This window comes from Bactrocera neohumeralis, chromosome 5 (genome assembly GCF_024586455.1).
Source record: "Bactrocera neohumeralis isolate Rockhampton chromosome 5, APGP_CSIRO_Bneo_wtdbg2-racon-allhic-juicebox.fasta_v2, whole genome shotgun sequence".
Classification (NCBI taxonomy): domain Eukaryota; kingdom Metazoa; phylum Arthropoda; class Insecta; order Diptera; family Tephritidae; genus Bactrocera; species Bactrocera neohumeralis.
Window position 1 is genome coordinate 24,438,836 of NC_065922.1, and position 22,240 is coordinate 24,461,075.

General features: G+C 35.1%; 3 protein-coding genes across 8 annotated transcripts in view; 1 reads left to right on the top strand and 2 right to left on the bottom strand.

The window, feature by feature from the left end:
• Positions 1-11,697, bottom strand: part of LOC126760312 (palmitoyltransferase ZDHHC8) — a 118,918-nt gene extending 107,221 nt beyond the window's left edge. For all 6 annotated transcript variants that reach the window (XR_007667185.1, XM_050475866.1, XM_050475869.1 and 3 more), the window contains exon 1: positions 10,353-11,697. Coding sequence is in view for 5 of the 6 variants with exons in the window: in XM_050475866.1 (XP_050331823.1) it covers positions 10,353-10,444 (92 nt within the window). In the remaining variant the exon portion in view is untranslated. The remainder of the gene's footprint in view (positions 1-10,352) is intronic.
• Positions 11,698-12,154: 457 nt separating this feature from the next.
• Positions 12,155-13,907, top strand: LOC126758837 (B-cell CLL/lymphoma 7 protein family member B). The gene is made up of 4 exons (XM_050473235.1): positions 12,155-12,253; positions 12,388-12,655; positions 12,725-12,912; positions 13,048-13,907. Exons 2-4 carry the CDS (start codon positions 12,567-12,569, stop codon positions 13,167-13,169), a joined length of 399 nt encoding a protein of 132 aa, XP_050329192.1. The 5' UTR covers positions 12,155-12,253; positions 12,388-12,566; the 3' UTR covers positions 13,170-13,907.
• An 839-nt stretch (positions 13,908-14,746) lies between these two features.
• The window catches only part of LOC126760760 (alanine aminotransferase 1), a 32,824-nt gene continuing 25,330 nt past the window's right edge, over positions 14,747-22,240 (bottom strand). The window contains exons 4-8 of the mRNA XM_050476640.1: positions 16,782-16,871; positions 16,446-16,705; positions 15,811-16,375; positions 15,489-15,747; positions 14,747-15,416 (exon numbers count right to left, since the gene is read on the bottom strand). Coding sequence (XP_050332597.1) covers positions 15,268-15,416; positions 15,489-15,747; positions 15,811-16,375; positions 16,446-16,705; positions 16,782-16,871 — 1,323 coding nt within the window. The 3' untranslated portion in view covers positions 14,747-15,267. The remainder of the gene's footprint in view (positions 15,417-15,488; positions 15,748-15,810; positions 16,376-16,445; positions 16,706-16,781; positions 16,872-22,240) is intronic.

Below are 22,240 nucleotides of genomic sequence, written 5' to 3' on the forward strand. Positions count from 1 at the left end.
ATAGCAATTCAAAAGATACCAATACCAAAAACTGAGAAACAGTTAAAAGGATTTTTAGGAGCAACAGGATATTATCGAAAATTCATAAAAGATTATTCTAAAATAGCTTACCCCATGATAAAATATTTGAAAAAGGGCAATAAAATAAACTCTAAAGATCCACAATATATTGAAAGCTTTGAAAATTTAAAAGCACTCATTTCATCTCACCCAACTCTCAAATTCCCAGAGTACGACAAAGAATTCAGTATCACAACTGATGCTAGTGATTATGCTATTGGAGCAGTGCTTTCACAGCAAGGCCAACCAGTATGCTATATTTCAAGAACTCTAAACAATCATGAGCAAAAATATTCAACGACAGACAAAGAATTTTTAGCGGTAATTTTCTCTATTACATATTTTCGACCATATATATATGGCAATAAATTTAAAATAATAACCGATCACTGTCCGATCAAATATCTTGTTAATAAATATAAAGGAAAAGAATTTTCTCAACGCCATCAGAGATGGTTATTGAAATTGCAAGAATACAACTTTGAAATAGAATATTTAAATGGAAAAAATAATGTTGTAGCTGATTTCTTGAGTCGAATTGAAAACTCACCAAAAATAAAAGAAGGTAACGACAATGAATCAAACTTAGAATTGTCAGAAACAATTCATTCAGCAGATGAAGAACTGTTGGAACACTTTCCAATTAAAGAAGAAATTGTTAATAAATATAAAATTCAAATTATATTAACATATAGACACAAACAGCAAATGCAAAGACTCCATGGAAGAAAAATAATTGAAATAAACCCAATGGATGAAAAAGAAGAGAACAAGGAAACATTAAAAAAATATATAAAAGGAAACGGATTGTAGGAATATTTTCAGAAGTATCTGAAGCAGATTACCATAAAATACAAAAACTACTTATTGAAATGTTTGCTCAAGATAGAAGTTTAAAATTTATAAAATGCACAAAAAGAGCATCAGAAATAGAAGAAGAAGAAGAACTACATAAGCAAATATCACTATACCATACAAAAGAATCTATGCATAGTGGCATAAATGAAACCTATAATACATTAAAAGATAAAATATATTTTCCAAAATTTAAAGAAGAAATACAATTGATAATAAATAATTGCCAAAAATGCCAACAAATCAAATACGATAGGAAACCCATTAAACCTAAATTTCACCTAACTGAAACTCCAACCAATAAAAATGAGATACTTCATGTAGATATATTTCATTTCAATAAGCAATCATTTGTAACAGTAATTGACAAATTAACAAAATTCGCAGCAGCTTACAGAATAACAGACAGAAACTGGAGAGCTAAAAAGACAATAATTATGGAACATTTTGCGAAATTCGGTAAACCTAAAAAAATTATTATGGATAATGAGTTTAGAGCAGAACAATTAATACAATATTTAAATGCCGAAAATGTAGAAGTCCATCACACAAAACCAAATAGCCATACAGGAAATGCAGACATTGAGAGACTGCACTCAACCTTGTTGGAAAAACTAACAGGAATTGAGGACTCTAGTCTTTCAACAGAAATGAGGATACAAATTGTTATATGCAACTATAACGATAGGTACCACTCAACTATCAAATGTTCTCCAAGGGACGCCAAAGAAAACATTTGTCCATCCATATTACAAGATAGAATAAATACAGTAAAACAGAAAACAATAGCCAAATTAAATCAAAACAGAGAAGAATATATAGAAAACAGACAAACAGGACCAATTAAAAACTACAAAAGAGTACGGCATAAGGATCAACCATATTTCAGAATATTTCCCTTACAAAACGTCCATCCGGCAAATATAAAAAGACCAATGAAATTAGCAAACATAGAAAATCCAAATGAGGATGATGACGATTCATTCAGTCTAAGGGCATTTAATGGAGATAATAACATTTAATTTTTTTTTTCTACATATATATACATGATTTTTTTTACCCCAGTGGGTAAGGGGTCTTTCTAGAATATACCCATGGTAAGAGATGCCTGTCGTAAGAGGCGACTAAAATCCAATTTAAGTTTTTTTAAATCAAAACCTAAAACGGTTATACATTTTTACTTTTACAGATGACGATAATAATTATTTTTTTTAACAATAATCATATCATTGGTGACAGCACTTTTGCAAATTACACCAATAATAGAAGATGCGGGGTATACAATTATACAAACAGCGGACATAGAAATAGTTAACGAAATAAGTACAGTTATACATACTATAAATCCGAACAAGATAGCAGACATAGTTGATCAGGTTAAAGAAAATATTGAAAAACTAAATATTGAAAATAAAGAAATTTTGTTTGATGAAATAAAAAATATAAAAGCAAAAATCACATCAATAACACCGAATATCAAAAAGAGAAATAAAAGAGGCTTGATAAATATAGGAGGAATAGCATATAAATGGATGTTTGGAGTCATGGATGATGATGACAGACAAGACATTTTGAACCATTTAAAAATTATTGAAGAAAATGGCCATAATGCCATTGTAAATTTAAATAAACAAATAGTAATTAATGAACATTTAAATAGATCACTAAACTTATTAAAAGGAACTATAGAATCAGATAGGAAACAAATAATAGAAACTTTAAATATAATAAACAAAGAGGAAAATAGAATTGAAAGTAAAATTTTGTATAATGATGAAATGAATAAACTAAAATTCATAGAAAGTAAAGTTCAAGAAATACAAAATAATATAGCGGCGGCTAAATACAATATGGTACATCCAAGTATGTTAACTAGGGAAGAAATTGAAAAATACGAGATTGATTTTTACAAACTAAAATTATCAAAAGTAGGAGTAGTAGTATACAGAAACGATACAATAATATTTGCAATTCAGATACCAAGAACATTTTTTCAAACTAAGATTCAATTAATAACCCCAATGCCAAATAGAAATAAATTACAAATTATTGAAAAAGAAAAATTCGTTATAAAAATTGGCGAAAACTATTTTGATTATGTAGAAAATAAAGCATTTAAAAATCTAAAATTGAGTAAAAGCTGCATATTTTCAAATACTTGCGAATTTAAATATAATAACAAAACATCAATACAAGAAATAAGCGATGACACAATATTAATAAGAAATGCAAAAAAATGATGTAATAAAACAAAACTGCGATGACAGAAAAATTGTATTAAAAAATAACTATATAATCAAATTTGTAAATTGTAAAATGGAAATTTTAAAACAAGAATTTAAAAATAATAAAACAGAATATATTCATACAATTATATACCCTGCCGAAAAATTAAACCAAAGTTACACACCAAAATTAACATTCAATGATATTGCAATAAAAAATATAGAAAACATAAAAGAAATTGCAGAATTAAAATACCATAAAAATGTATCATATGGTATTAATATATCATTGATAATCATTGTAATGGTAGTAGTAGCAATCCTAGTAATAATATTAAAGAAAAAAACAACAAAAATAAAAATTGTAAATACAAGAACTCAGGAGAGTTCAAACAGTAACGCTGGGGGAGTTGCGTCGTCAAACGACTCCACCACTGTCAAACTCGTCGACACACAAAAAAAGACAAGTATTTTTTAAATATTTGTATTTGTCTGAAATGTAAGTTGAATCTTCAGATTCAACTACATACATATGTACATATAAAATTGTAATATAAGATATGCCGGGTCGTTGATGCTGAGGAATGTCAAGTCAGCACAACGGCTTCAGGTAAATTTAGCAAGTAAGATTTTTATAAAGGTTTCAGGTAAATTTAGGAAATAAGATTTTTGGTAAAGAATAAAATGATGATTAATAAACTGGACGGCAAGCCGCTCAGTTTCATTATATCGTAATTCATGTAAAACCAAAAGGAGAATTTTATCTCTTTTTGTTTGCGGTTATTATTGCTGTTGACATTTCGAGCAAAATTGCTAAATTTTTATTTTTTATTTTTCATTTTGTTTTGTGAATTTATTTTACTTTTTTTTACTTAGTAAACATGACTGTTGCTTTCATATTTTGCCACTGTTGCTATAACAAAGCAGTCAACAATTAACATAGTTGTTGTCATGTTATCGTTTGTCTTGCTTAACAATGGTTAATCGGTAAAAAATATATCACACACACATATATGTACATATGTATTTTTAATATTGTCGTGCATATTTACTTTTATTGTTGTTGTGTGTTTTTTAGCGCCGTTGACACTTACAATTTATTGTATTTTTATGTTTGCCACTTTGCCCCACTGTACGCTTCATAATTATATGTACATATATATAAATATGCACTTATCCGGATAGTAATCAGCACGAGTATAATTAAATGTTTTACTATTTACACAAAGTGGATCAGAGTGAATCAGTTCCACATACATACAGACATTTATGCACGGTGGAGTATATGAAAAAAATGTTTTCAATGTACGCCTTTCTATGTATGTGTGTGTGTGTGTGCAACTAAATGGGCAGGTGCTGCTCTAACATCTGAAGCACGTACTTAACTAAGTAGTAATGAAATAACTGACGGTAATAAAATTAATAATATGATTTTTTGTTGCCTAAATGTTTAGAATAGACAGACTGCTTTGTATAAAATAGCTTGTTCGTAAATGGGAAAGAACTTTTGACGGATTGTTAGATTGTCAGCATATAAAAAATTGGATTAGCGATATGAAGAGAAGAAACAAAACACAGAAAAATGCTTGCTTCACAGGTGCATTTCTTATAACATTAAAGAGTGTAAAAAAGTCTTTATCTTGATTTTGAATCGGTCAGTTCGTAAGGCAGCTATATGCTATATGGGTCCGATAAGAAGAGTTTTTTTGGTAACTGTATCGCTATCTTCAGCTATAATCTCTTCCACTGACTTGAGTGTGATCGGCCAGTTTATATGAGAACTATGTATATGTAAACGGTGATCCAAGTAGAGGTATTTTTTCAATTGCCTTTTTTTGACAAATCACACGCGTGTCCTGTCAAACTGTCATCATGTTTGGCATTTCATTATGGAAAGACTTATGTCCAAACAACGTTTACAAATCATTCAACTTTATTACGAAAATTCACGTTCTGTAAAGCACTTTTTTCGTCCCCTTCGCTCTATATAATAGACCTACGGAGCGTACTATTCGCAAAACTATCACCCATCTTGAGACCCAACATTCATTACTGAATAATATTCAACCGAATAGACCACGTCCAGCTCGCATTGAAGAAAGTATAGCAGCCGTAACTGAGAGTGTACACGAAGGCCGTGGAGAGTCGATTCGGCGCCGTTCGTAGCAACTCGGACTGACTTATGGAAAAACTTGGCACATTTTACATCGAGATTTATAAATACAGCTTGTGCAAAAACTGAAGCCGCTTTACCTTTCTAAGTGACATCGCCTTGCTTTATGGGCTACAGTTTTAAGACCTGTTATTTCATCCAGAAAAAAACGCTGTGGTGTGATTTTTGGGCCGGTGGAGTCATTGAAATTTATCTCAACGGTTGGACGTAGCCGCGGCCAACATTTGAAACATATATTCTTCAAAAAATAAATGCCAAAGAACGTTCTTTCGAATGATAATAAGCATCACACATACAAGTTGACGTTTCTGTGTTTTTCTTTAAGAAAATAGGGAAGCTCGAAATAGATAACACAGTCCAGAATTGGGCATCGCAAGCTGGTATGGGTTTGAAATCGGAGAAGACGGATCTGCTTGTGTTCACAGGGAAGCACAAAATTCCTCTATGGAGGTTCCCTTCGATAAATAAGACACAACTAAAGGACCGCACCAAGTACCTTAAGATAGTCTTGTGGAAGCACAACATGGAAGAGTGAGAAAAGCTAGTGTAGGCGTATGCTCGGCACAACCTGGGGGCTCTCTTCCTCTCTCGTGAACAGGTGCTACTCAACTTTTGTAAGCTTAATTTTGTGTTACGGTGCTGTAGAAAGGTAGTCAAAGTAAATATACAAAATATGGCTGTCGTAAAAGTATGTTAGCTACGCGCAACACTCTAAATATTTATTCGACGATGGAGTTGGTGCGGGAATATACTGTAAAGAGTTAAGCATAGGGCAACCTTTTAAGTTACCGGACCACTGCAGTATATCTCAAGCTGAGGTCTTTGCTTTTGCAAAAGCCGCGGAGCTGGCCTCTAATGCACCTGTAGACAATTCCAGAGTCAACATCTAGGTAAACAGCCAAGCACCAATCAAAACAGTAACCTAGTATCGTATATGGGCCAGAAGTCTCTTGGGAAGCAGGGCAGCATTGGAAAGTGTTGCGAAAAGCAGGCAACTTTACTCCTATTGTGTGCCAGGCCAAAAGGTAACGAGAGCAATGAAATTGTGGACGAAATTGCTAAGAATTGTGTACGGCCAACACCCGAAAACGTAATAAACATTGGGAAACCCATGCATTGTCTATACGACGATCTGGACAGAAGCATGGTAAAGAAAATAAAAATCCGCTGGATCAAGCAACCTGGGTACAAAACTTCAACAGTCATGTGCAAAACTGTAGATCGGAATTACACAAAATGTCTATTGCCAATCGATAGAAGAGACTGTAGCAGCATGGTCGGAATACTAACTGGTCACTGTCCGGTGGCGTTACACGCCCGAAGAATGGGGCTGATAGATCGAGAATACTGCAGGAAATATCTAAAGCAAGGCACCAGGGAAATAATGGAACATCTCTTGTGCACTTGTCTGGCAAGTCTACGCTGTCAGCATCTGAGGTCCCTCGGTATGTTACACTGCGGGAAGTATCGATAGTGAGGCCGCAGAGTATGCTAAAATTCGCGTCAAGCGCGTGCATCTTAAAGGATGACTACTCCTCATGGATCTAGGAAATGAACTTCATTTGGTATTTCAAAGGACCAAAACTGGTCTCTGCGTGGCTTATTGACCCACCAGATTAACCTAACCTATATGTATGTATGTATGTATATGGTATATTATCAAAAAATCATTTAATACAGTTGAAGTCTTATCTAAATATTTGATTGTTTTACAAAGTCTCAATAGTTTACGATATTTTATTATCAACCCAACATTTTCATTACATATCTTAACAACTTCCTCAGTGGGTAAATAGTTATATTATGAGCGATAAACTGATGATTAATGAATCCAAAAAGGGTATATAAATAATAATATAATTAAAAAAGTTTGCAGTGCGCGAAATAGTTGAGAAAATTATGTAATAACTAGCAAGAAGCAAGAAAAATAAAGGAAAGTAAACATATGCGCTGAAAAGCAGATAAGGCAAAGTTTTAGATAAATATGGAATTTTACATTATTATGTATTTATATTTGTGCTAACTCAAAAATGCGGTTCCCGAGAACTTACATATACATATGTACATAGTATATAAAATAATAAAACAAAACATGCTTGATAAATACCCGGGCCAAAGCAATGTTACAATAAACCCGTGATAATGACTCCATGCAATGTCTAGCGAAGCGAGATAAAATATAGTACCAAGTCGAGTATTTTTAGTTACTATTGTAGTGAAACTCTGCTATCATTCCTACGTATCTATGTGTGTATGAGTGTGTATATAAATAACTGACTTTGGTTGGGTGCCTATTCATCACAGCTAAAATAGTTTAAGATTCCAGACGAAATTTTTCTAATGCAACTGCTGATATGTAAAACATTACGAATATGTAGAGATATGACTAAAAAAAAGCTAACTTCGGTTGAACTGAAGCTGTAATGCGCTTCACAAATACAAAAAATACCATACGACTGGATTTTGATTGATCACTTTGTTGTAACAGTTATCTAATCCCCATTAGGGTGGCAAGGTTCAGATAAGTTGTCATCGAGTTCATTAACGGTAGGCTCAAGAAATGTGCTGTTTCGACGGGATCGGACCTTGGGGAGAGGGGTGTCAGATGTCTTTGAATAGCTGGTCATGCAAAGAGGTGGTAAGAGACATGCAGGGACTCGTTGCATGTTGGATATATATTTTATTTGTCGTCGATCCTGGAAAAGTGGGAGTTTAACCTGGTACAGTATTCAGACTCTCGATTCTCGCGGCAACTCGTGCTCGTCGTCTGCGATAGATGGTGGTTTGACTCCAAGTACGTCATTCACTGAGAGGGATTCGGTGAAGGTGTTTACGGCTTCACTGTGAATGGCGTTCAGTGCATGTCTGAAGTTAGTTACGTCCGAAGTGTGGTCGGCGTTTTGTTTTATGTCGGCGTTTTGTTTTAGGATGCGGTTGCGCTTCTAGCAGGTGACTTCAGGGATGATTTCTACGAAAGCAGAAACTGCTTGGAGCATGTATCCCACAATGTGTGGCTCAATAGGAAAAATCAAGAGGCATTCCGTTGTAGTCCGGATTGCAGTGTTATAAGATGTTTGTAGCTTCTTCGCCTGCGTATCACTGCATCCAGACGAACATATTGGTACGCATAGTTAAGGACCGGCCAGCCAAGTACCTTGAATGTTGCCAACAACGCTTCTTTGTATATTTTGTTGCCTTTGTAGGCAATCGTGGTCGTGTGAGGACGCCAACGCAAAAAACCAAAAATCTTGCCAATTAGGTTAACAGTCGGTTTTAACGCCATCGAAAAAAAAATTAAGTCCAAGCCGGTACTCCTTCGTCCAGTTTCAATTCCCACGACAGCCGGTTCTACGTAACCGGAATTGACCAGGAATTTAGCCGGCCAAAGGCTGTTTCTTCGGAGATCACACCTCGTTTGCGGAAAAGAAGCCTTAACTTGAAGATTATGCTTGAATTTCTTATCAATAGTAAATTGAAGCCACATATTTACAAAATATGAAACAAGAATTATAAAAAAATTTTTTTTGGAAAGTTTAATGACATTTGTAACTTTTAGGAATTAAACGCTTTACAAATAATACTTAGCAAATTCTGCAAAATTAATTTAGCTCATATAACGGTTTCTCAATGCACATACTCCATAGCTTGGTGTATTTCTTCTGCCACATATGGCCATTAGCCGGATGCCAAAGCAAGATACTCCACTCCTTTTGTGCCTTTTACGGGCAAACATAAGCAGACAGACATGCAGACTGTCTGTCTCTTCGCACGCTAGAACGCGCAGACGTGGCTTGATGCAGCAGTTGAACAAATATAGAAATGTGAAAGCAGAAAGTGCGTACTGCACTTGATGATATATTATCTCTTATACCGATTCACATTTTGGCATTTACTACAGTCGTTACACCAAAATCATACCACTTTAGTTGCACCAGACGCTGGCAGCGTTTTCTTTGTTATTTTTTTTTCTTGTTTTATTTTCATTTCTATTGATGATTGCAAAGACGACGTTTTGGCTGCGCCAAAATAACGACACATTAAGCAAAATCAATTACATACATAGACATATACATATTTATTTTACGAGTATATAGCGCCATATACATAGTTTTATTTACTATGCGGAGTGTTGAATACAAATAATAATGAAAAGGCAGGCAAACTTTTACAAATAAAATTTTTGCTTTTTTTGTTTTCAAGACGGTGTAAATATTTGCTATATTGGTCTATTTACCATGTGTATCTACTTTTATATATACATATGTGTATGCATATAGGCTATAGTGAAAGACATAACGTGAGCATTTATTAAATAATATAGATATGTGTGTATGTATACTAGTATCTCGTCGCTCATTAGCAATTTTTGTGTTTGCTTAACTTAATTAGTTAAATATCAAAATTTTTATTATGTAAATATGCACTACTTATCTGCCAAATTTTTTAGTACAATTAATTTTTTTTACATAAATAAATAAGTGAAACAAGAAATTTTGATGCGCCGAAGCTCTGTTCTGTCTGTTCTGTCTTAAACAATTATCCACGTGAAATTTTCAGATATCTTATTAAATAAACAAGTTTTTCATACAAGAACTTAATTTTGATTGATCAGTTTGCATGGCAGCTATACGCTACAGAGGTCTGATATCGGCAGTTCAGGCAACTTCTTTGGGAGAAAAGTATGTGTGTAAAATTTCAGATCGATATCTCAATAACTGATTCACCTGTTTCATATCTAACACACAGGCGGACAGACCTAAGAACATGACTAACTCGACTCAGCTCGTCTCGCTGATCATTCATATTTGTATATGTACATATATATGTATATATTTTAGGTACAAAAGTAATTACTTTAGGAAATCCGAACCCATTTGTTTACCAGAAAAAAAAAATATTATCAATTTATCAATTTAACTGTTATGATTAATTGAAGAAATTAATTTTTATAATTTAAATAATATCCCATAAAACTGTAACGTAATGAATATTTAAAATATACCTAAACATTTTATAACTAATTGTAATATGATACTTACGGATAGAAAAAGAAGAGGAACGTCGTGGACAGCAATAGAATCCAGGCAAATGTAGCAGGAATGTAGCGAGTCTTCATGTCGCATTTGGGCATTCTGTTACTAAACTAATAGAATTATTATTTTTCCCCACCCGTTTTACTTTGATTACAACGGATATTTTTTTTACAAACAAACAAATTATAGAGGAGTTATGAGGTAACAGCTGTTGATTTTAAGTAAAGCGGCAATTGTTGCAGTAGAAAAATTGGAAGCGCAAGGTGGGCATATGAATATACGCTAGTAAAAACACTTTAGACACAATAACAAAGCTAAAGCGGCCGCTTTCCAATGTGATTTGTTTAGATGGTGCTTAAATTATGTCAGAAAAATTTGTAGATGAGTTAATATAAAGGAGAAAAAATTTCATTTAGGAAGATCTGCATATACACTTTTTGATCTCTTTATGGGTAGATCAATTAAAATTTGTTATTTGTTTTCTTTTTTTTTATAAAAATGTTTACGTTTGTACACATTTACTATTGGAAATTTTTTTATATTTTTATTTACACAAACTTTTTCGACTAACCGGATTGCACTTCACCCCGCCGTTTGCATTATTATGCACACCACTTTGTTGTCCGACGCGCACCGCACGGCTATTTAACAATTCTCGTACGTCAATCGCTGGTTGTCGCCTTTTTTGTATTTTTTTATTTTCTGCTTGACTTTTTGTGTATTATATATTTAAAGCTTTTATTTTGTATTTCAATTCGGCTTTTTAAATTCTACACTTTCCACTACTTTCGTTTCAACTACACATTACACTTCAAGCAATATGCCATTGCCGCACATTGCCCTTGCGAAACATGGCAAATGATGCACTTCCAATTTTCATTTTTTTCACTTGCTTATTGAATTTTCCAACTGTTTAACTCACGTCTACGCCTGCCATTGTCTAACTATGCCCTTAAACCAAATCAATTGGCAACGATTCTTAAGATATAAAACTATAAAAACATATTTGTGAATATATGTTGGAATTTCACATTGCTGGATTTGCTGTTTCTCCTTGAAAATGACCACGGACGACGAGTTTCCTTCACGTATATGCGCTAGGCAACCAACAGCGAGTTTTTCTTCAACCGTGTCGCTACACCTTGCAGCTGACAGCACTATTAGAAATTCTAAAATGACACCACCGCATAGATAAAAGCTTTCTTCTTACAAAATTTGAAATATTACACACACTACGCGCGTTATTATTAATATATATAAAATTGTTCGCGTTTTTCGTACAATTTATTTATTAATTTAATGAATTTTCACAACGCTCCATATTCACACGCATTCGCTCGATCGCTCGTTTTCGTACAATTTCCTCAAGTCTCAAATTTGTTTGCCACTCAGGTTGTAGGGCTGCATTTTGTCGTATGCTCAAAATAATCAACGAATCGTCAAATGGAACGAACGAAAAGAAACTCATAATAGTGGTATTCACTATCATATTGGGGTTTTTTAAAAAATATTTTGTTAATATATTTAATAAATATACTTAAATGTTAAATTGATTGGCAGATAATACATATTTGAAAAATATTTTTTCATGAAAAAACAAAATAACACAAGCAAGTACTTTTAAATTTGCTTTGTCAAACTTCTGAAATTAATTAAAAAACAATATTTTTCTCTAACATATTTCTAGTATAATTAAAAAATGTTTTTACATTAAAAATTTATAAACAAATTAAAAATCTCAAAACTTTTGACGTTCTAGTCAACTGCATCCACTCTGTTTCGTTAAATTTTGACAGCTGTACAAGTTATTGATTTCTTGTTTTGCTTAAGGTCCCTGTGTATAAAATTTAAACAATTCGCGAATACAAATATAAAATTGTGAAGAAACTTTATATTGTATCATAAAGGTCATTTGCATTAATTTAACTAAATTTCATAGCCACTTTTCTAATAAGAAATTAAATATACATTAGTTTTGTTAAAACAGTATATTTCATTCATTCTCTCACATCTGTTTACTACAATTTGTATTTGTGTACAGGCGTCTTAAAGGCATGGTCAGCTGTCATATGGTGGTACTCGGCATTTAGCGGCCATTTTCGACGAATCTTCGTTTTCTGTTTACATCGTTGAAGTTAAAGCAGCAAATTTCGAAAAACTTGCAATTTAATTACTAAAAAATTAGCAAATTATCCTAAATACTGTATAAAATAGTGGAAAATGTCGCGTAGTGTTCGTGCGGAAACTCGTAGCCGAGCTAAAGATGACATCAAACGTGTTATGAATGCAGTGGAAAAAGTGAGACATTGGTAAGATGGCCTCCACTAGCTAATAGTAAAATGTGCCAATTAATTTTGAAACTTAATTTGAAATTATAGGGAAAAGAAATGGGTTACAATTGGTGATACAACCATGAAAATTTACAAATGGGTGCCCATATCGAATTCAGAGAAGAAAAAAGTGAGCAGTGTTAATAAGAGTGATAAGGAAAATTCACAGAAAGGCACGCCAACACCACCTCAAATAACGCCCTACGCCGGTCTGACTGCGGAAGATTCGAACACCTGTGAGTCGAAGCACATAAACTGATGAGTTCAAATGTTTGCATTCGAATTTATTTCCTTAACATCAATAAATAATATTTACATATAATAATTATAGCATTAGGTATTAAAACAAATTTTCTACCACTATTTCACAGGTTTCTCTATGGTGAGCGATTCCCAAGGTGCCACAGAATTTGTTTCTAGCATGCCATTTTCTGAGGATTCCAACTCGCAAGGCAGTGAAGGTCCAGTGAAACGACTAAAAACTAGTGATTAATTATAATATATATTCGTAAATAAACATGTTCGTATCGCATCCACTGCAAATCGCAATCAGTCACACTCGAAAATCAAGCAATTTTCAAGAATTGAAAAATTAATTTATGTTATTGAAGCAAAAACAAAAACAAAAAAATAGAGAAAATTAATTCCCATGGATATTTTGTACGCTGCAGAGTAGTATTGTATATGTGGAAATTAAATATCGCATACAAATATTTTCTACTACGCTGAGCTACTGCTGCTAACTAATTAATTTTAAGCAATTTATTATATTAAATAATTTAATTTACTTACATATATGAAATGTGCGCCTAGCTTAGTCATCATTACTCTAGTATTAAGTGAAATCCTTCTCCAAATTTTGTAATTTATATATATAAAAAATACACTTTACGTGCAAGTGCTATGGAGAAGGAGTGTGTGCACACGGAGAATTTTTACAATCGTATTAATAGTTGATTATGATGAAGACATTTTCATTATATTGTATAATTTTTTTTCTTAGTTAATGGTAGTGTGCGAGCAATTGCATTAAAAGTCCGCATTAAATAAAAATAAAATAAAAACATACATACCTACAAAAATAAAATACCACGCAATGGCGGTGATCGTGCACATTGTACGGTTGACGTAATGAGGCTGTCTGAAGGCACGTACGTAACTTAAAACCTGCATATTTCGAGTCTCTGTCAGTTGAATAAATCAATATTAATTTATTAAAGTTTGTATTAAAGATTACACTTTTGCTCTAAGAAAAAAAACGACTTTTTAATTTTATGCTAACTTGGAAAAAATAGGTAATTACTGTTATTGTTGATATTTTCCGATTTATAGCCAGGGTTGCGAATTCTATTTTTTTATTTTGGATTAAAAGTTTTAAAATATAATTTTAGTTTCGAAAATTGGAATTAAAAATTTAGTTTTTAATCCAATATGATTGGCATAAAAAATGCAAACATTTTTTTTAAGTTAATATTCAAAATTTAAATTCTTTTTTTTATCCATAACCAATAAAAACTTATGAAATGTGTATAAATCGTTTAAAAGTGTAAGTTTGTCGACTAGTGCTCTAGCGTATTATAGAAGATGACTTTGTGTTAGCTCTAGTTCAAATCGGTAGAAACAAATACCCCAAACGCGGAAAAATTTTAATTCCAAACAATTTTTTTTAAATTCTTAGTTAATTAATGCTTGGTTTTAATATTATTTATTCGAATATTTGGTATAAAAATTAAAAATAAATTTTTAATTATATGTTTCATATTAACTTTTTTTTTTATTTTTCCATCCGGTATTAAAAATTAAATACAGTTTTTGGAATAAAAATTATTTTTGAATGTCGTATTTTAAGTTAATTTTTTTATTATTTTTCAATACTGTATTTGGAATATAAAATTAAAAAATGATTTTTAATTAATATTTTCAGGGAGAAAATAAAAAAAAACGAAATTTGATACAACTATTTTTTATGCATTGTTTGTAACCCTGTTTCACATTAATATAAAAAAACACAATTTTTCCCATTTATCATTTTTTTTTTATTCAATACTTTCAAAACTTGTATACAAAACGTTGTGTAAACGGTTATTTTATTTTTCTTAATATCAGACAATTACACCAATAAGCAAAGCCAATCGAAAATAAAACCACAAGCACTTTTCATGCAATTTAATATTTTTTCTCAATCAAAATTTGGCAAATTTACAATACAAATATGTATACATTTTCAGTTTTCCAATATTTTACGTTTATAACTTTAGCTACAACAATGTAAAAATTAACAATCGTTTAACTAATACATTTTTACGAACCTATGTATGTATGTATGTATATTTTTTACGAGTACACATTTTTTAATTTCTTCAATTATATTTTTAAGCAATAACTTTCCTGCCTTTAATTTAGTCTAAGCGCTTACTAATTACTTTATATTATAAAAATGTTGAAAATAACACAATAAAACAATCGCAAATCGTCCAAAACACACAACGCCATCAAATAGTAATTATGTTGCAACGCCACAACATTCCCATGCCGCATGCCACATTTCTTGTATATCACTTGGCTGCCCTATTTCGTGCGCAAAATACAGTTTACTTGTATTTCTTCATGAAGTCGGCGTGGAAGGTTTGGAATTTGTCCAACATGATTTTCAGCTTGTCGGTTTGTGGCAGAATTGTGGTGCGGAAGTGATATGTGCCCTCCTTTTGGCCGAAACCGCTGCCGGAAACAATGCAAATGCCTGCAAGATTTTATAAAAAAAAAGATTTTATAAAAAGTGTATCAAAATTATTGTAAAGTTGAGTCCACTAACCAGTTGATTCCAGCAATTCAAATGCATAGAAAGTGTCGGGTGGCATGTTCTTCGCTTTAGCTGCCGCAATGGCCTTTGGTGGTATGACGATTTGTGGGAAGGCGTACATAGCGCCCTGCACCACATTCACCTTGAAGCCTTCGAAGCTGTTGAATGTTTTGTACACCAACTCGGCGCGCTCCTTGAGACCATCCAAAACAGCAGTCCTTTCAGCAATATATTGCTCGTATGAGGGCTCGCCCTTCTCTGGTGGATAAACCTACAAATATTAAGGTATATAATAAATAACAGTAATGCCACAAAATTTTAGCCTTTCACTCACCAAAGCGCTCACCGCCACCTGACCGGCGGTGGTGCTGCACAGCGACGCCGTTATCGATTTCGTTAGCATAGCTTGTACTTGTGGGCACATATTTAGAACCTCCATGTAGCCACCACGTATGCCACATTCACCTAGATAACCCTTCGAAGTGGACAAGAAGCTGCACAATTCCATTTCCCTATAGGGTGAACCCATTTCGTAGGCGACACTCTTGAAGGAGTAGAATTTCGAGTTCGGGTCGTAGATATTCGCCTGATACACTTCATCGGCTAGCAACAGCAGCTTGTGTTTATGCGCGAATTTGATGACGTCGACGATATTTTCTCGTGTTAACACCTGACCGGTGGGATTGCCCGGGTTGATGACGACCAGCGCACGTGGTTCGCTCGTCTTCCGTGCTTCATTGTAGGCGCGTTCCAGTTCGGGCACCTCCAGACTCCAGTTCTGCGCCTCGTTCAGGTAGTAACCGATACGGTTCATGGCGTATTCGGAGATGGTGGCCGAGTAGAGTGGATATTGTGGTATGGGCACCATCACGCCGGGACGTTTGCCGCCAACCTTAGCGCTGCAAAAACAAAAAAAAAAATGTTATACAATTAGTTTTTTATGTTGCAAAGGAATTTGGAAATGCTCACCGCACAAGTGAGAGTATGCTTTTGATGCCGGGTGTGGCACCAGCAGTCAGGTAAATGTTCTCCCAGTTGGATGGAATGCCATCACGCTTCTCGATGAAGTTAGCCACTTGGCGGCGTATCACTTCGATGCCAGCGGAGTCGGTGTATGAGCCGACTGATTGACCTTGGCAGCCATCCAAGATGATGCGTGCGCGCTTCTTCACATCCTCAGGGTAGGCGGGCGAGTCGAAGAGACTGGTATCCAATGTAAGCGCGAGCAGCTGTGTGGGGAGAGAAGAGGAAGAGTAGTTATACGGATTCATTAGCAAATTTGCAGTTTCTTCTTCGAAATGTTACCTGTCTCAGGAACGTGATAGGCTTTTGTCCCATAGCATGGCAATCGCCAATGTTGGCGCGAATCACTTGGTCGAAAGGTTTCTTCACACCCTGAAAAATCGCAATACAATACATATTTAGAAAATATTTCTTAAAAGAGTTTGTTTAAGTATAGCTAAAGATATTATCAAACAGAAATTATAAATAAATAATTTTTTATCACAAAAAAGACACTTAATAGAAAGTAGGCCGAAATCCAAGAGAGTTAATGTAACCTATTCGGAATAGTACTTATATATATTTGTTGTTATTGTAATGACGTTCTTTCAAACATCATCGTAAGTTCAAAAAATGTTCCTATTTCGATGAACTTGCTCTAAAAAATAAGTCAGGTTAAGTTTGTCGCATAAGTCTTTTGTTTCAGTTAATTTTTTAGGGGCACACTTAATGCGAGAATTGAAAACAAACGACTTTTGTTCTCAAAATAACATTTTTCAAAGTGATTAATGGTGGATGGAGCTAAGTGTAGAAGCTCACGCAAGTGATAAAAGCGCCATTTACTTGGGAGTGGCCAGAAACGATTCTTTTACAAACAGCTTACGACTTCCAGTCTTAGACCAAGTATCCTATGGGTAGCCAAAGAACATCCGTTTGAAGGCGAGCTAAAGTGAGAAGGCGAATCATCACTCATCAGGGTTGTGCGCTCGGTTGGGGACCTGCCACGTGAAAACCCCCCAAATGAAAAGGATACTACAGCCTCGGATCAGAGACCCCCATTTTGATTACGATTTAAGGGCATGCACCTGGAATGTTCAGTCCCTTAAATGAGAAGGTCCCGCTGCCCAGATGGCTGAGGTAAGAGTAAAGGCTGACATCACTGCTGTCCAAGAAGAGCGTCCAAGGGCGGAGACGAGTAGGTCTATCTGACATTTACTACTGTGGCCATATAAAGTAGCGCAAATTCGGTGTGGGAGAGAGACTCCGTCGCCGAGTCCTGGCATTCATCCCTGTGGATGAACTTTTGGCCACAATCCGTATAAAAGCAAAGTTCTTCAACATATCGCTGATTTGCGCCCACACCCTGAGGGAAGAGAAGGACGATCTGATCAAAGATATATTCTATGAGCGCTTGGAGGGCATCTATGAGAGCTGCAAGGAATGTATCTTTGGCACAACGGTGCCCAAATTGCTTGATGTTGATCGACTTCGCCGGGGCCAGAAATATGGTTATCTGTAGTACCAGTTTCTAGCAGAGAAAATTCATCACGCTACCTGGCTGTCTCCGGATCGAATAGTGATCAACCAGATCGATCTTGTTGTGATAGATGTAGGACACTTATCCAGTGTTTTAGACGTGCGTACGCTCCGAGGTCCCAGCATTGACTCGAACTATTATCTTGTTGCATCGAAGATAAGCACAGCAAAAAAACGCAGGTCAACAAACACAAGGAAAGTTCGTGCTCTTTACCTACAGCTAAAAAGTAGCCATTGGTTTTCGGAAATGGCAGAAGAACAGCTGGTACGATGAGGAGTGTCATGTCTCAGCGGAGAGATAATAGTCCTCGCAACGCTACAATCGACCACAATACCTGCGGGATGGGATAGATACCGAGAGTTCAAGAGGAAAGCGAGACGCACTTGCAGGCAAAAAAAAAGAGAGAAGCCGGAGAGCGTAAGTACAAAGAGCTTGACAAGCTGGTCGACAGGGGTAATGCTCGAAAATTCTACGAAAAGACGCGGCGGCTAATGCAGTTTTCAAGTCCAAAGCATACTCTTTTAGAACCTCCAGAGCTGATCTAGTGCCTGTTGCCCATAGAATACTAACATTGTGGAGGGAACATTTCTCCAGCTTGCTGAATGGCAGTGAAAGCCTAACACACCAGGTGATGGTGAACCCGATTCCCCACTCGATGACAATTGAACAAATGTTCTATTGCCCGACCATGAATAAATTCGAATAGCAATTACCCGTTTGAAGAACAACAAAGCGGCGTGTGCAGATGGATTGCCGGCCGAGCTATTCAAACACTGCGGCGAAGAACTGATAAGGAGCATGCATCAGCTTCTTTACGGATCAAGTCGGTGTAGCGGTAAACGAGGGCAAGACGAAATATCTCCTGTCATCAAACAAACAGTCGTCGCAATCGCGACTTGGCTCCCACGTCACTGCTGACAGTCGTAGATAATTTCGTCTATCTTGGAACCAGCATCAACACCAACAACAACGTCAGCCTCGAAATCCAACGCAGAATATCTCTTGCCAACAGGTGCTACTTCGGACTGAGTAGGCAATTGAGAAGTAAAGTCTTCTCTGGACGAACAAAAACCAAACTCTATAAGTCACTCATTATTTGTGTCCTGCTATGTGGCGCAGAGGCATGGACAATGAAAACATCTGATGAGTCGACGTTAGGAGTTTTCGAGAGAAAGGCTCTGCGAATATCGCATTAGAAGGAAGGATTAACTGAATGAGATATACGATGGTATTGACATAGTTCAGCGAAGCAAGAGACAGGTCGTTCGAATGAAAGTGAATTGTGGTTTCCAAAATATGTCAAACTTTATATTTAGAGATCGCCATAAAATATAGCCCACCCTATATCTCATATACGGTACATAAATATTCTCCTTTCCACAAGGAATTACATTCAAATTCAGTGTTAAATTGATAAGACTGCTTATCTCAAGTGCACTCATATTTTTCTTTAAAATACCGTTAAATTATAACATGGCGTGAAGATTTATTTATAAGTGTGTCCAAAAAACCAGCAGAGCTGATATTTTTGCTCACTATCACAACGCGATAAGAGGTGGCTGATTAAACAGCCAGCAAAGAAAGTGGAAAATAAATATTTAATGCCAAAGTGCAATCAGCAAATATCATGCGAACATCTCAACAGCCGAACATATAGTAAATATGTATTTTATTTCTATATTGGGTTTTTCTTGTTTGTTTTCTAGTTATCATACATATCATCAACTTGATTGACAAAGTTTAAAATCAAAAGGTTTAATTAGTGAGTATCATACTATACTATTGTGAGCAAAAAATAGTAAGACTTTGTCCTATATATGTATGTACATATATATATATATACATATATATTAGTATATCTATGTCGTCTCCCTCAATGTAATCCACTTTGACTCCAAAACACTTTTGCCAAGGTTTTTTCGAGTCCTCGATAAGTCAATGTCCCGTTAAAGTAAATTTTCGGAATAGCCTTCAATGCGCCTAGCGATTCACGTCTAATGTTTACAATTGGCTCAAAACGGTTTTCCTGGAGCGTTCGTTTGAGTTTGCTAAATAGCCAGAAGTCACACGGAGCTTAATCCGGCGAATACGGTGGTTGCGGCACGATATCGGTTGACAATTTGGCAAAAAAACCACAAAAAATCAAAACCAAGAGTAGTTGACCAGTAATTCCGGCCTCTTTTTAAGAATAGCTTTGCGCAAACGACGCATAACATTCAAATAGTATTCCTTGTTGACAGTTTGACCGGTCGGAAGGAATTCAAAGCGCACCACACCTCGATAATTGAAGAAAACTGTCAACATAACCTTGATTTTTGACCTGCTTTCATGTGTTTTTTCGGCTTCGGTTCACCTTTGCCATCATATTCAGCCGATTGATCGTCGGTTTTCGCGTCCTGATCATAGATCCAAGACTCAGCGCCAGTTATAATACGTTTCATGACATTCTGGTAGTCGGAAAGCATTGTGTCACAGACGTTAACGCGACGCTGTTTTTCGAAAAAAATTAGTGATTTTGAAACCATTCATGCTTTCATTTTTCTTAGGAGCAAATTATCCTTCAAGATGATTTTCACTGATCCTTCCGCTATTCCAACGAAACCAGTAAGATCTCGACATGTTCATTATCGATTCTTAAGCACCAATTTCTTTATTTTATTGACGTGTTGATCATCAGTTAATGTTGAGGGCCGACCTGGACCTGGATTGAATTCCTGATCTCATTCGATATATTTTTTTCGTTATGTTTTCAATATTTGATATATTGTTCTCAGTGCAATCTCTCTAAGTGATTTAAAGTGTGACTGACAGAAAGACTAAAAATTTCACAGCACTATGTGAATGAAATTAATATCAGACATATCAATTAAAACCACAAAGCAATGAATTGTATAATGGCAAATATACCATATTAATGAATAAATATATTATTTATGGTTATATATATAACTCTATATTTATCCAATTTATTATGAGTGCAGTGGTGTGAGATGTGAGGCGTGAGTGTTAAATTTCAGAATATTACAAAACTCACATTCAAATGACCTGTTCATTATGCCATATATGTACATATGTATGTAGTATATCATATAATTTTTACAACAAATAGCTTTAGTAATGTGTGTCTTGCGGTATATAAGATGCGCCATATGGCTTTGACAAGATAAGATTTTGTACTAGAAGAATTTCTCACACGGGTTTTCTTTAACAGCCAGTTCGCTGAAATAGAAAATAGGTTTATGTTCCTGATACTGTAACATCAAATCACACAAATTTGGTTTTGTCGGCCGTTTGGAAACATTTAAATAATTCTGGAAACGTAAAAAACCTCATGGACCGAATTTTCATCGGCGATCCATTTCTTAAGCCTATGCTTATTGGTAATGGAAAGTTGATCAATTAAGACAAGGTCAGCGTAAAACAGTCATGGTCGAATGAGCTGTCGCAAAGAATTGAAGGCTTTAATGTATATTTGATGGGATTGGCAGCGAATTTTCTGCTTTGAGTTGCTTCTTTACGTTCAAACGCGTAATTTGGACTCTTAATTTCGATCATCTGAGGAAATAAATCGCCCACAAGTGTCCAACTTTGGCCAATAAAAAAGGAATTGTAAGCCATTTGGATAACGACTTGTTATACGCATCGATAGCCATGTGTTAGAAAGTTTAGGTGCATGGTTTGAGGGCTCTTAAGCATTCCCGTTATAGCCTTTACCAAGCACAACCTGTTCCTATTTATGGCGAAAGAGCTTGCTGGTGAAAAATTAATATCTATTGTCCCAGTTGCCGAGAGGGACGATTGTTACTATGAGACTTAAATCGGGTCATTGTAACTTTCCTAAATAAATTGCCATTGTCATATTAGATAACATTGTTATTAAAGCTAGAGGTAAATTCGAGGAAACTCTCTGAAATATCTTGGTTTCACGCTGGATTCTACTCTGCGGTGGAAGCAGCATGTTGACCTGACCTCGGTCAAAGCGACTAAAGCACTAATGGTGTGCTGGTGAATCCTGGGGCTGCAAGACAAGGATTGTCAGGTGGTTGTACGCCATGATCGTGCGAACGATAATCACGTATGGGCGGTGGCTTGGGCTTCAAAAGCATCGCAGACTTCGGTAGGGTTTCAACTATCGAAGCTGCAACGTCTTGCATGCATCTGGATGCCTTTGCGTGCTTGAGCTTACACCACTCATCTAAGAATCGGTCAGGTAGCTAATCTCATC

Coding starts and splice junctions, on each gene's coding strand:
- LOC126758837 (XM_050473235.1), top strand. CDS start 12,567: ATGTCGCGTAGTGTTCGTGCGGAAACTCGTAGCCGAGCTAAAGATGAC. Junction 12,656..12,724: donor GTGGAAAAAGTGAGACATTG/GTAAGATGGCCT, acceptor TTGAAATTATAG/GGAAAAGAAATGGGTTACAA. Junction 12,913..13,047: donor TGCGGAAGATTCGAACACCT/GTGAGTCGAAGC, acceptor ACTATTTCACAG/GTTTCTCTATGGTGAGCGAT.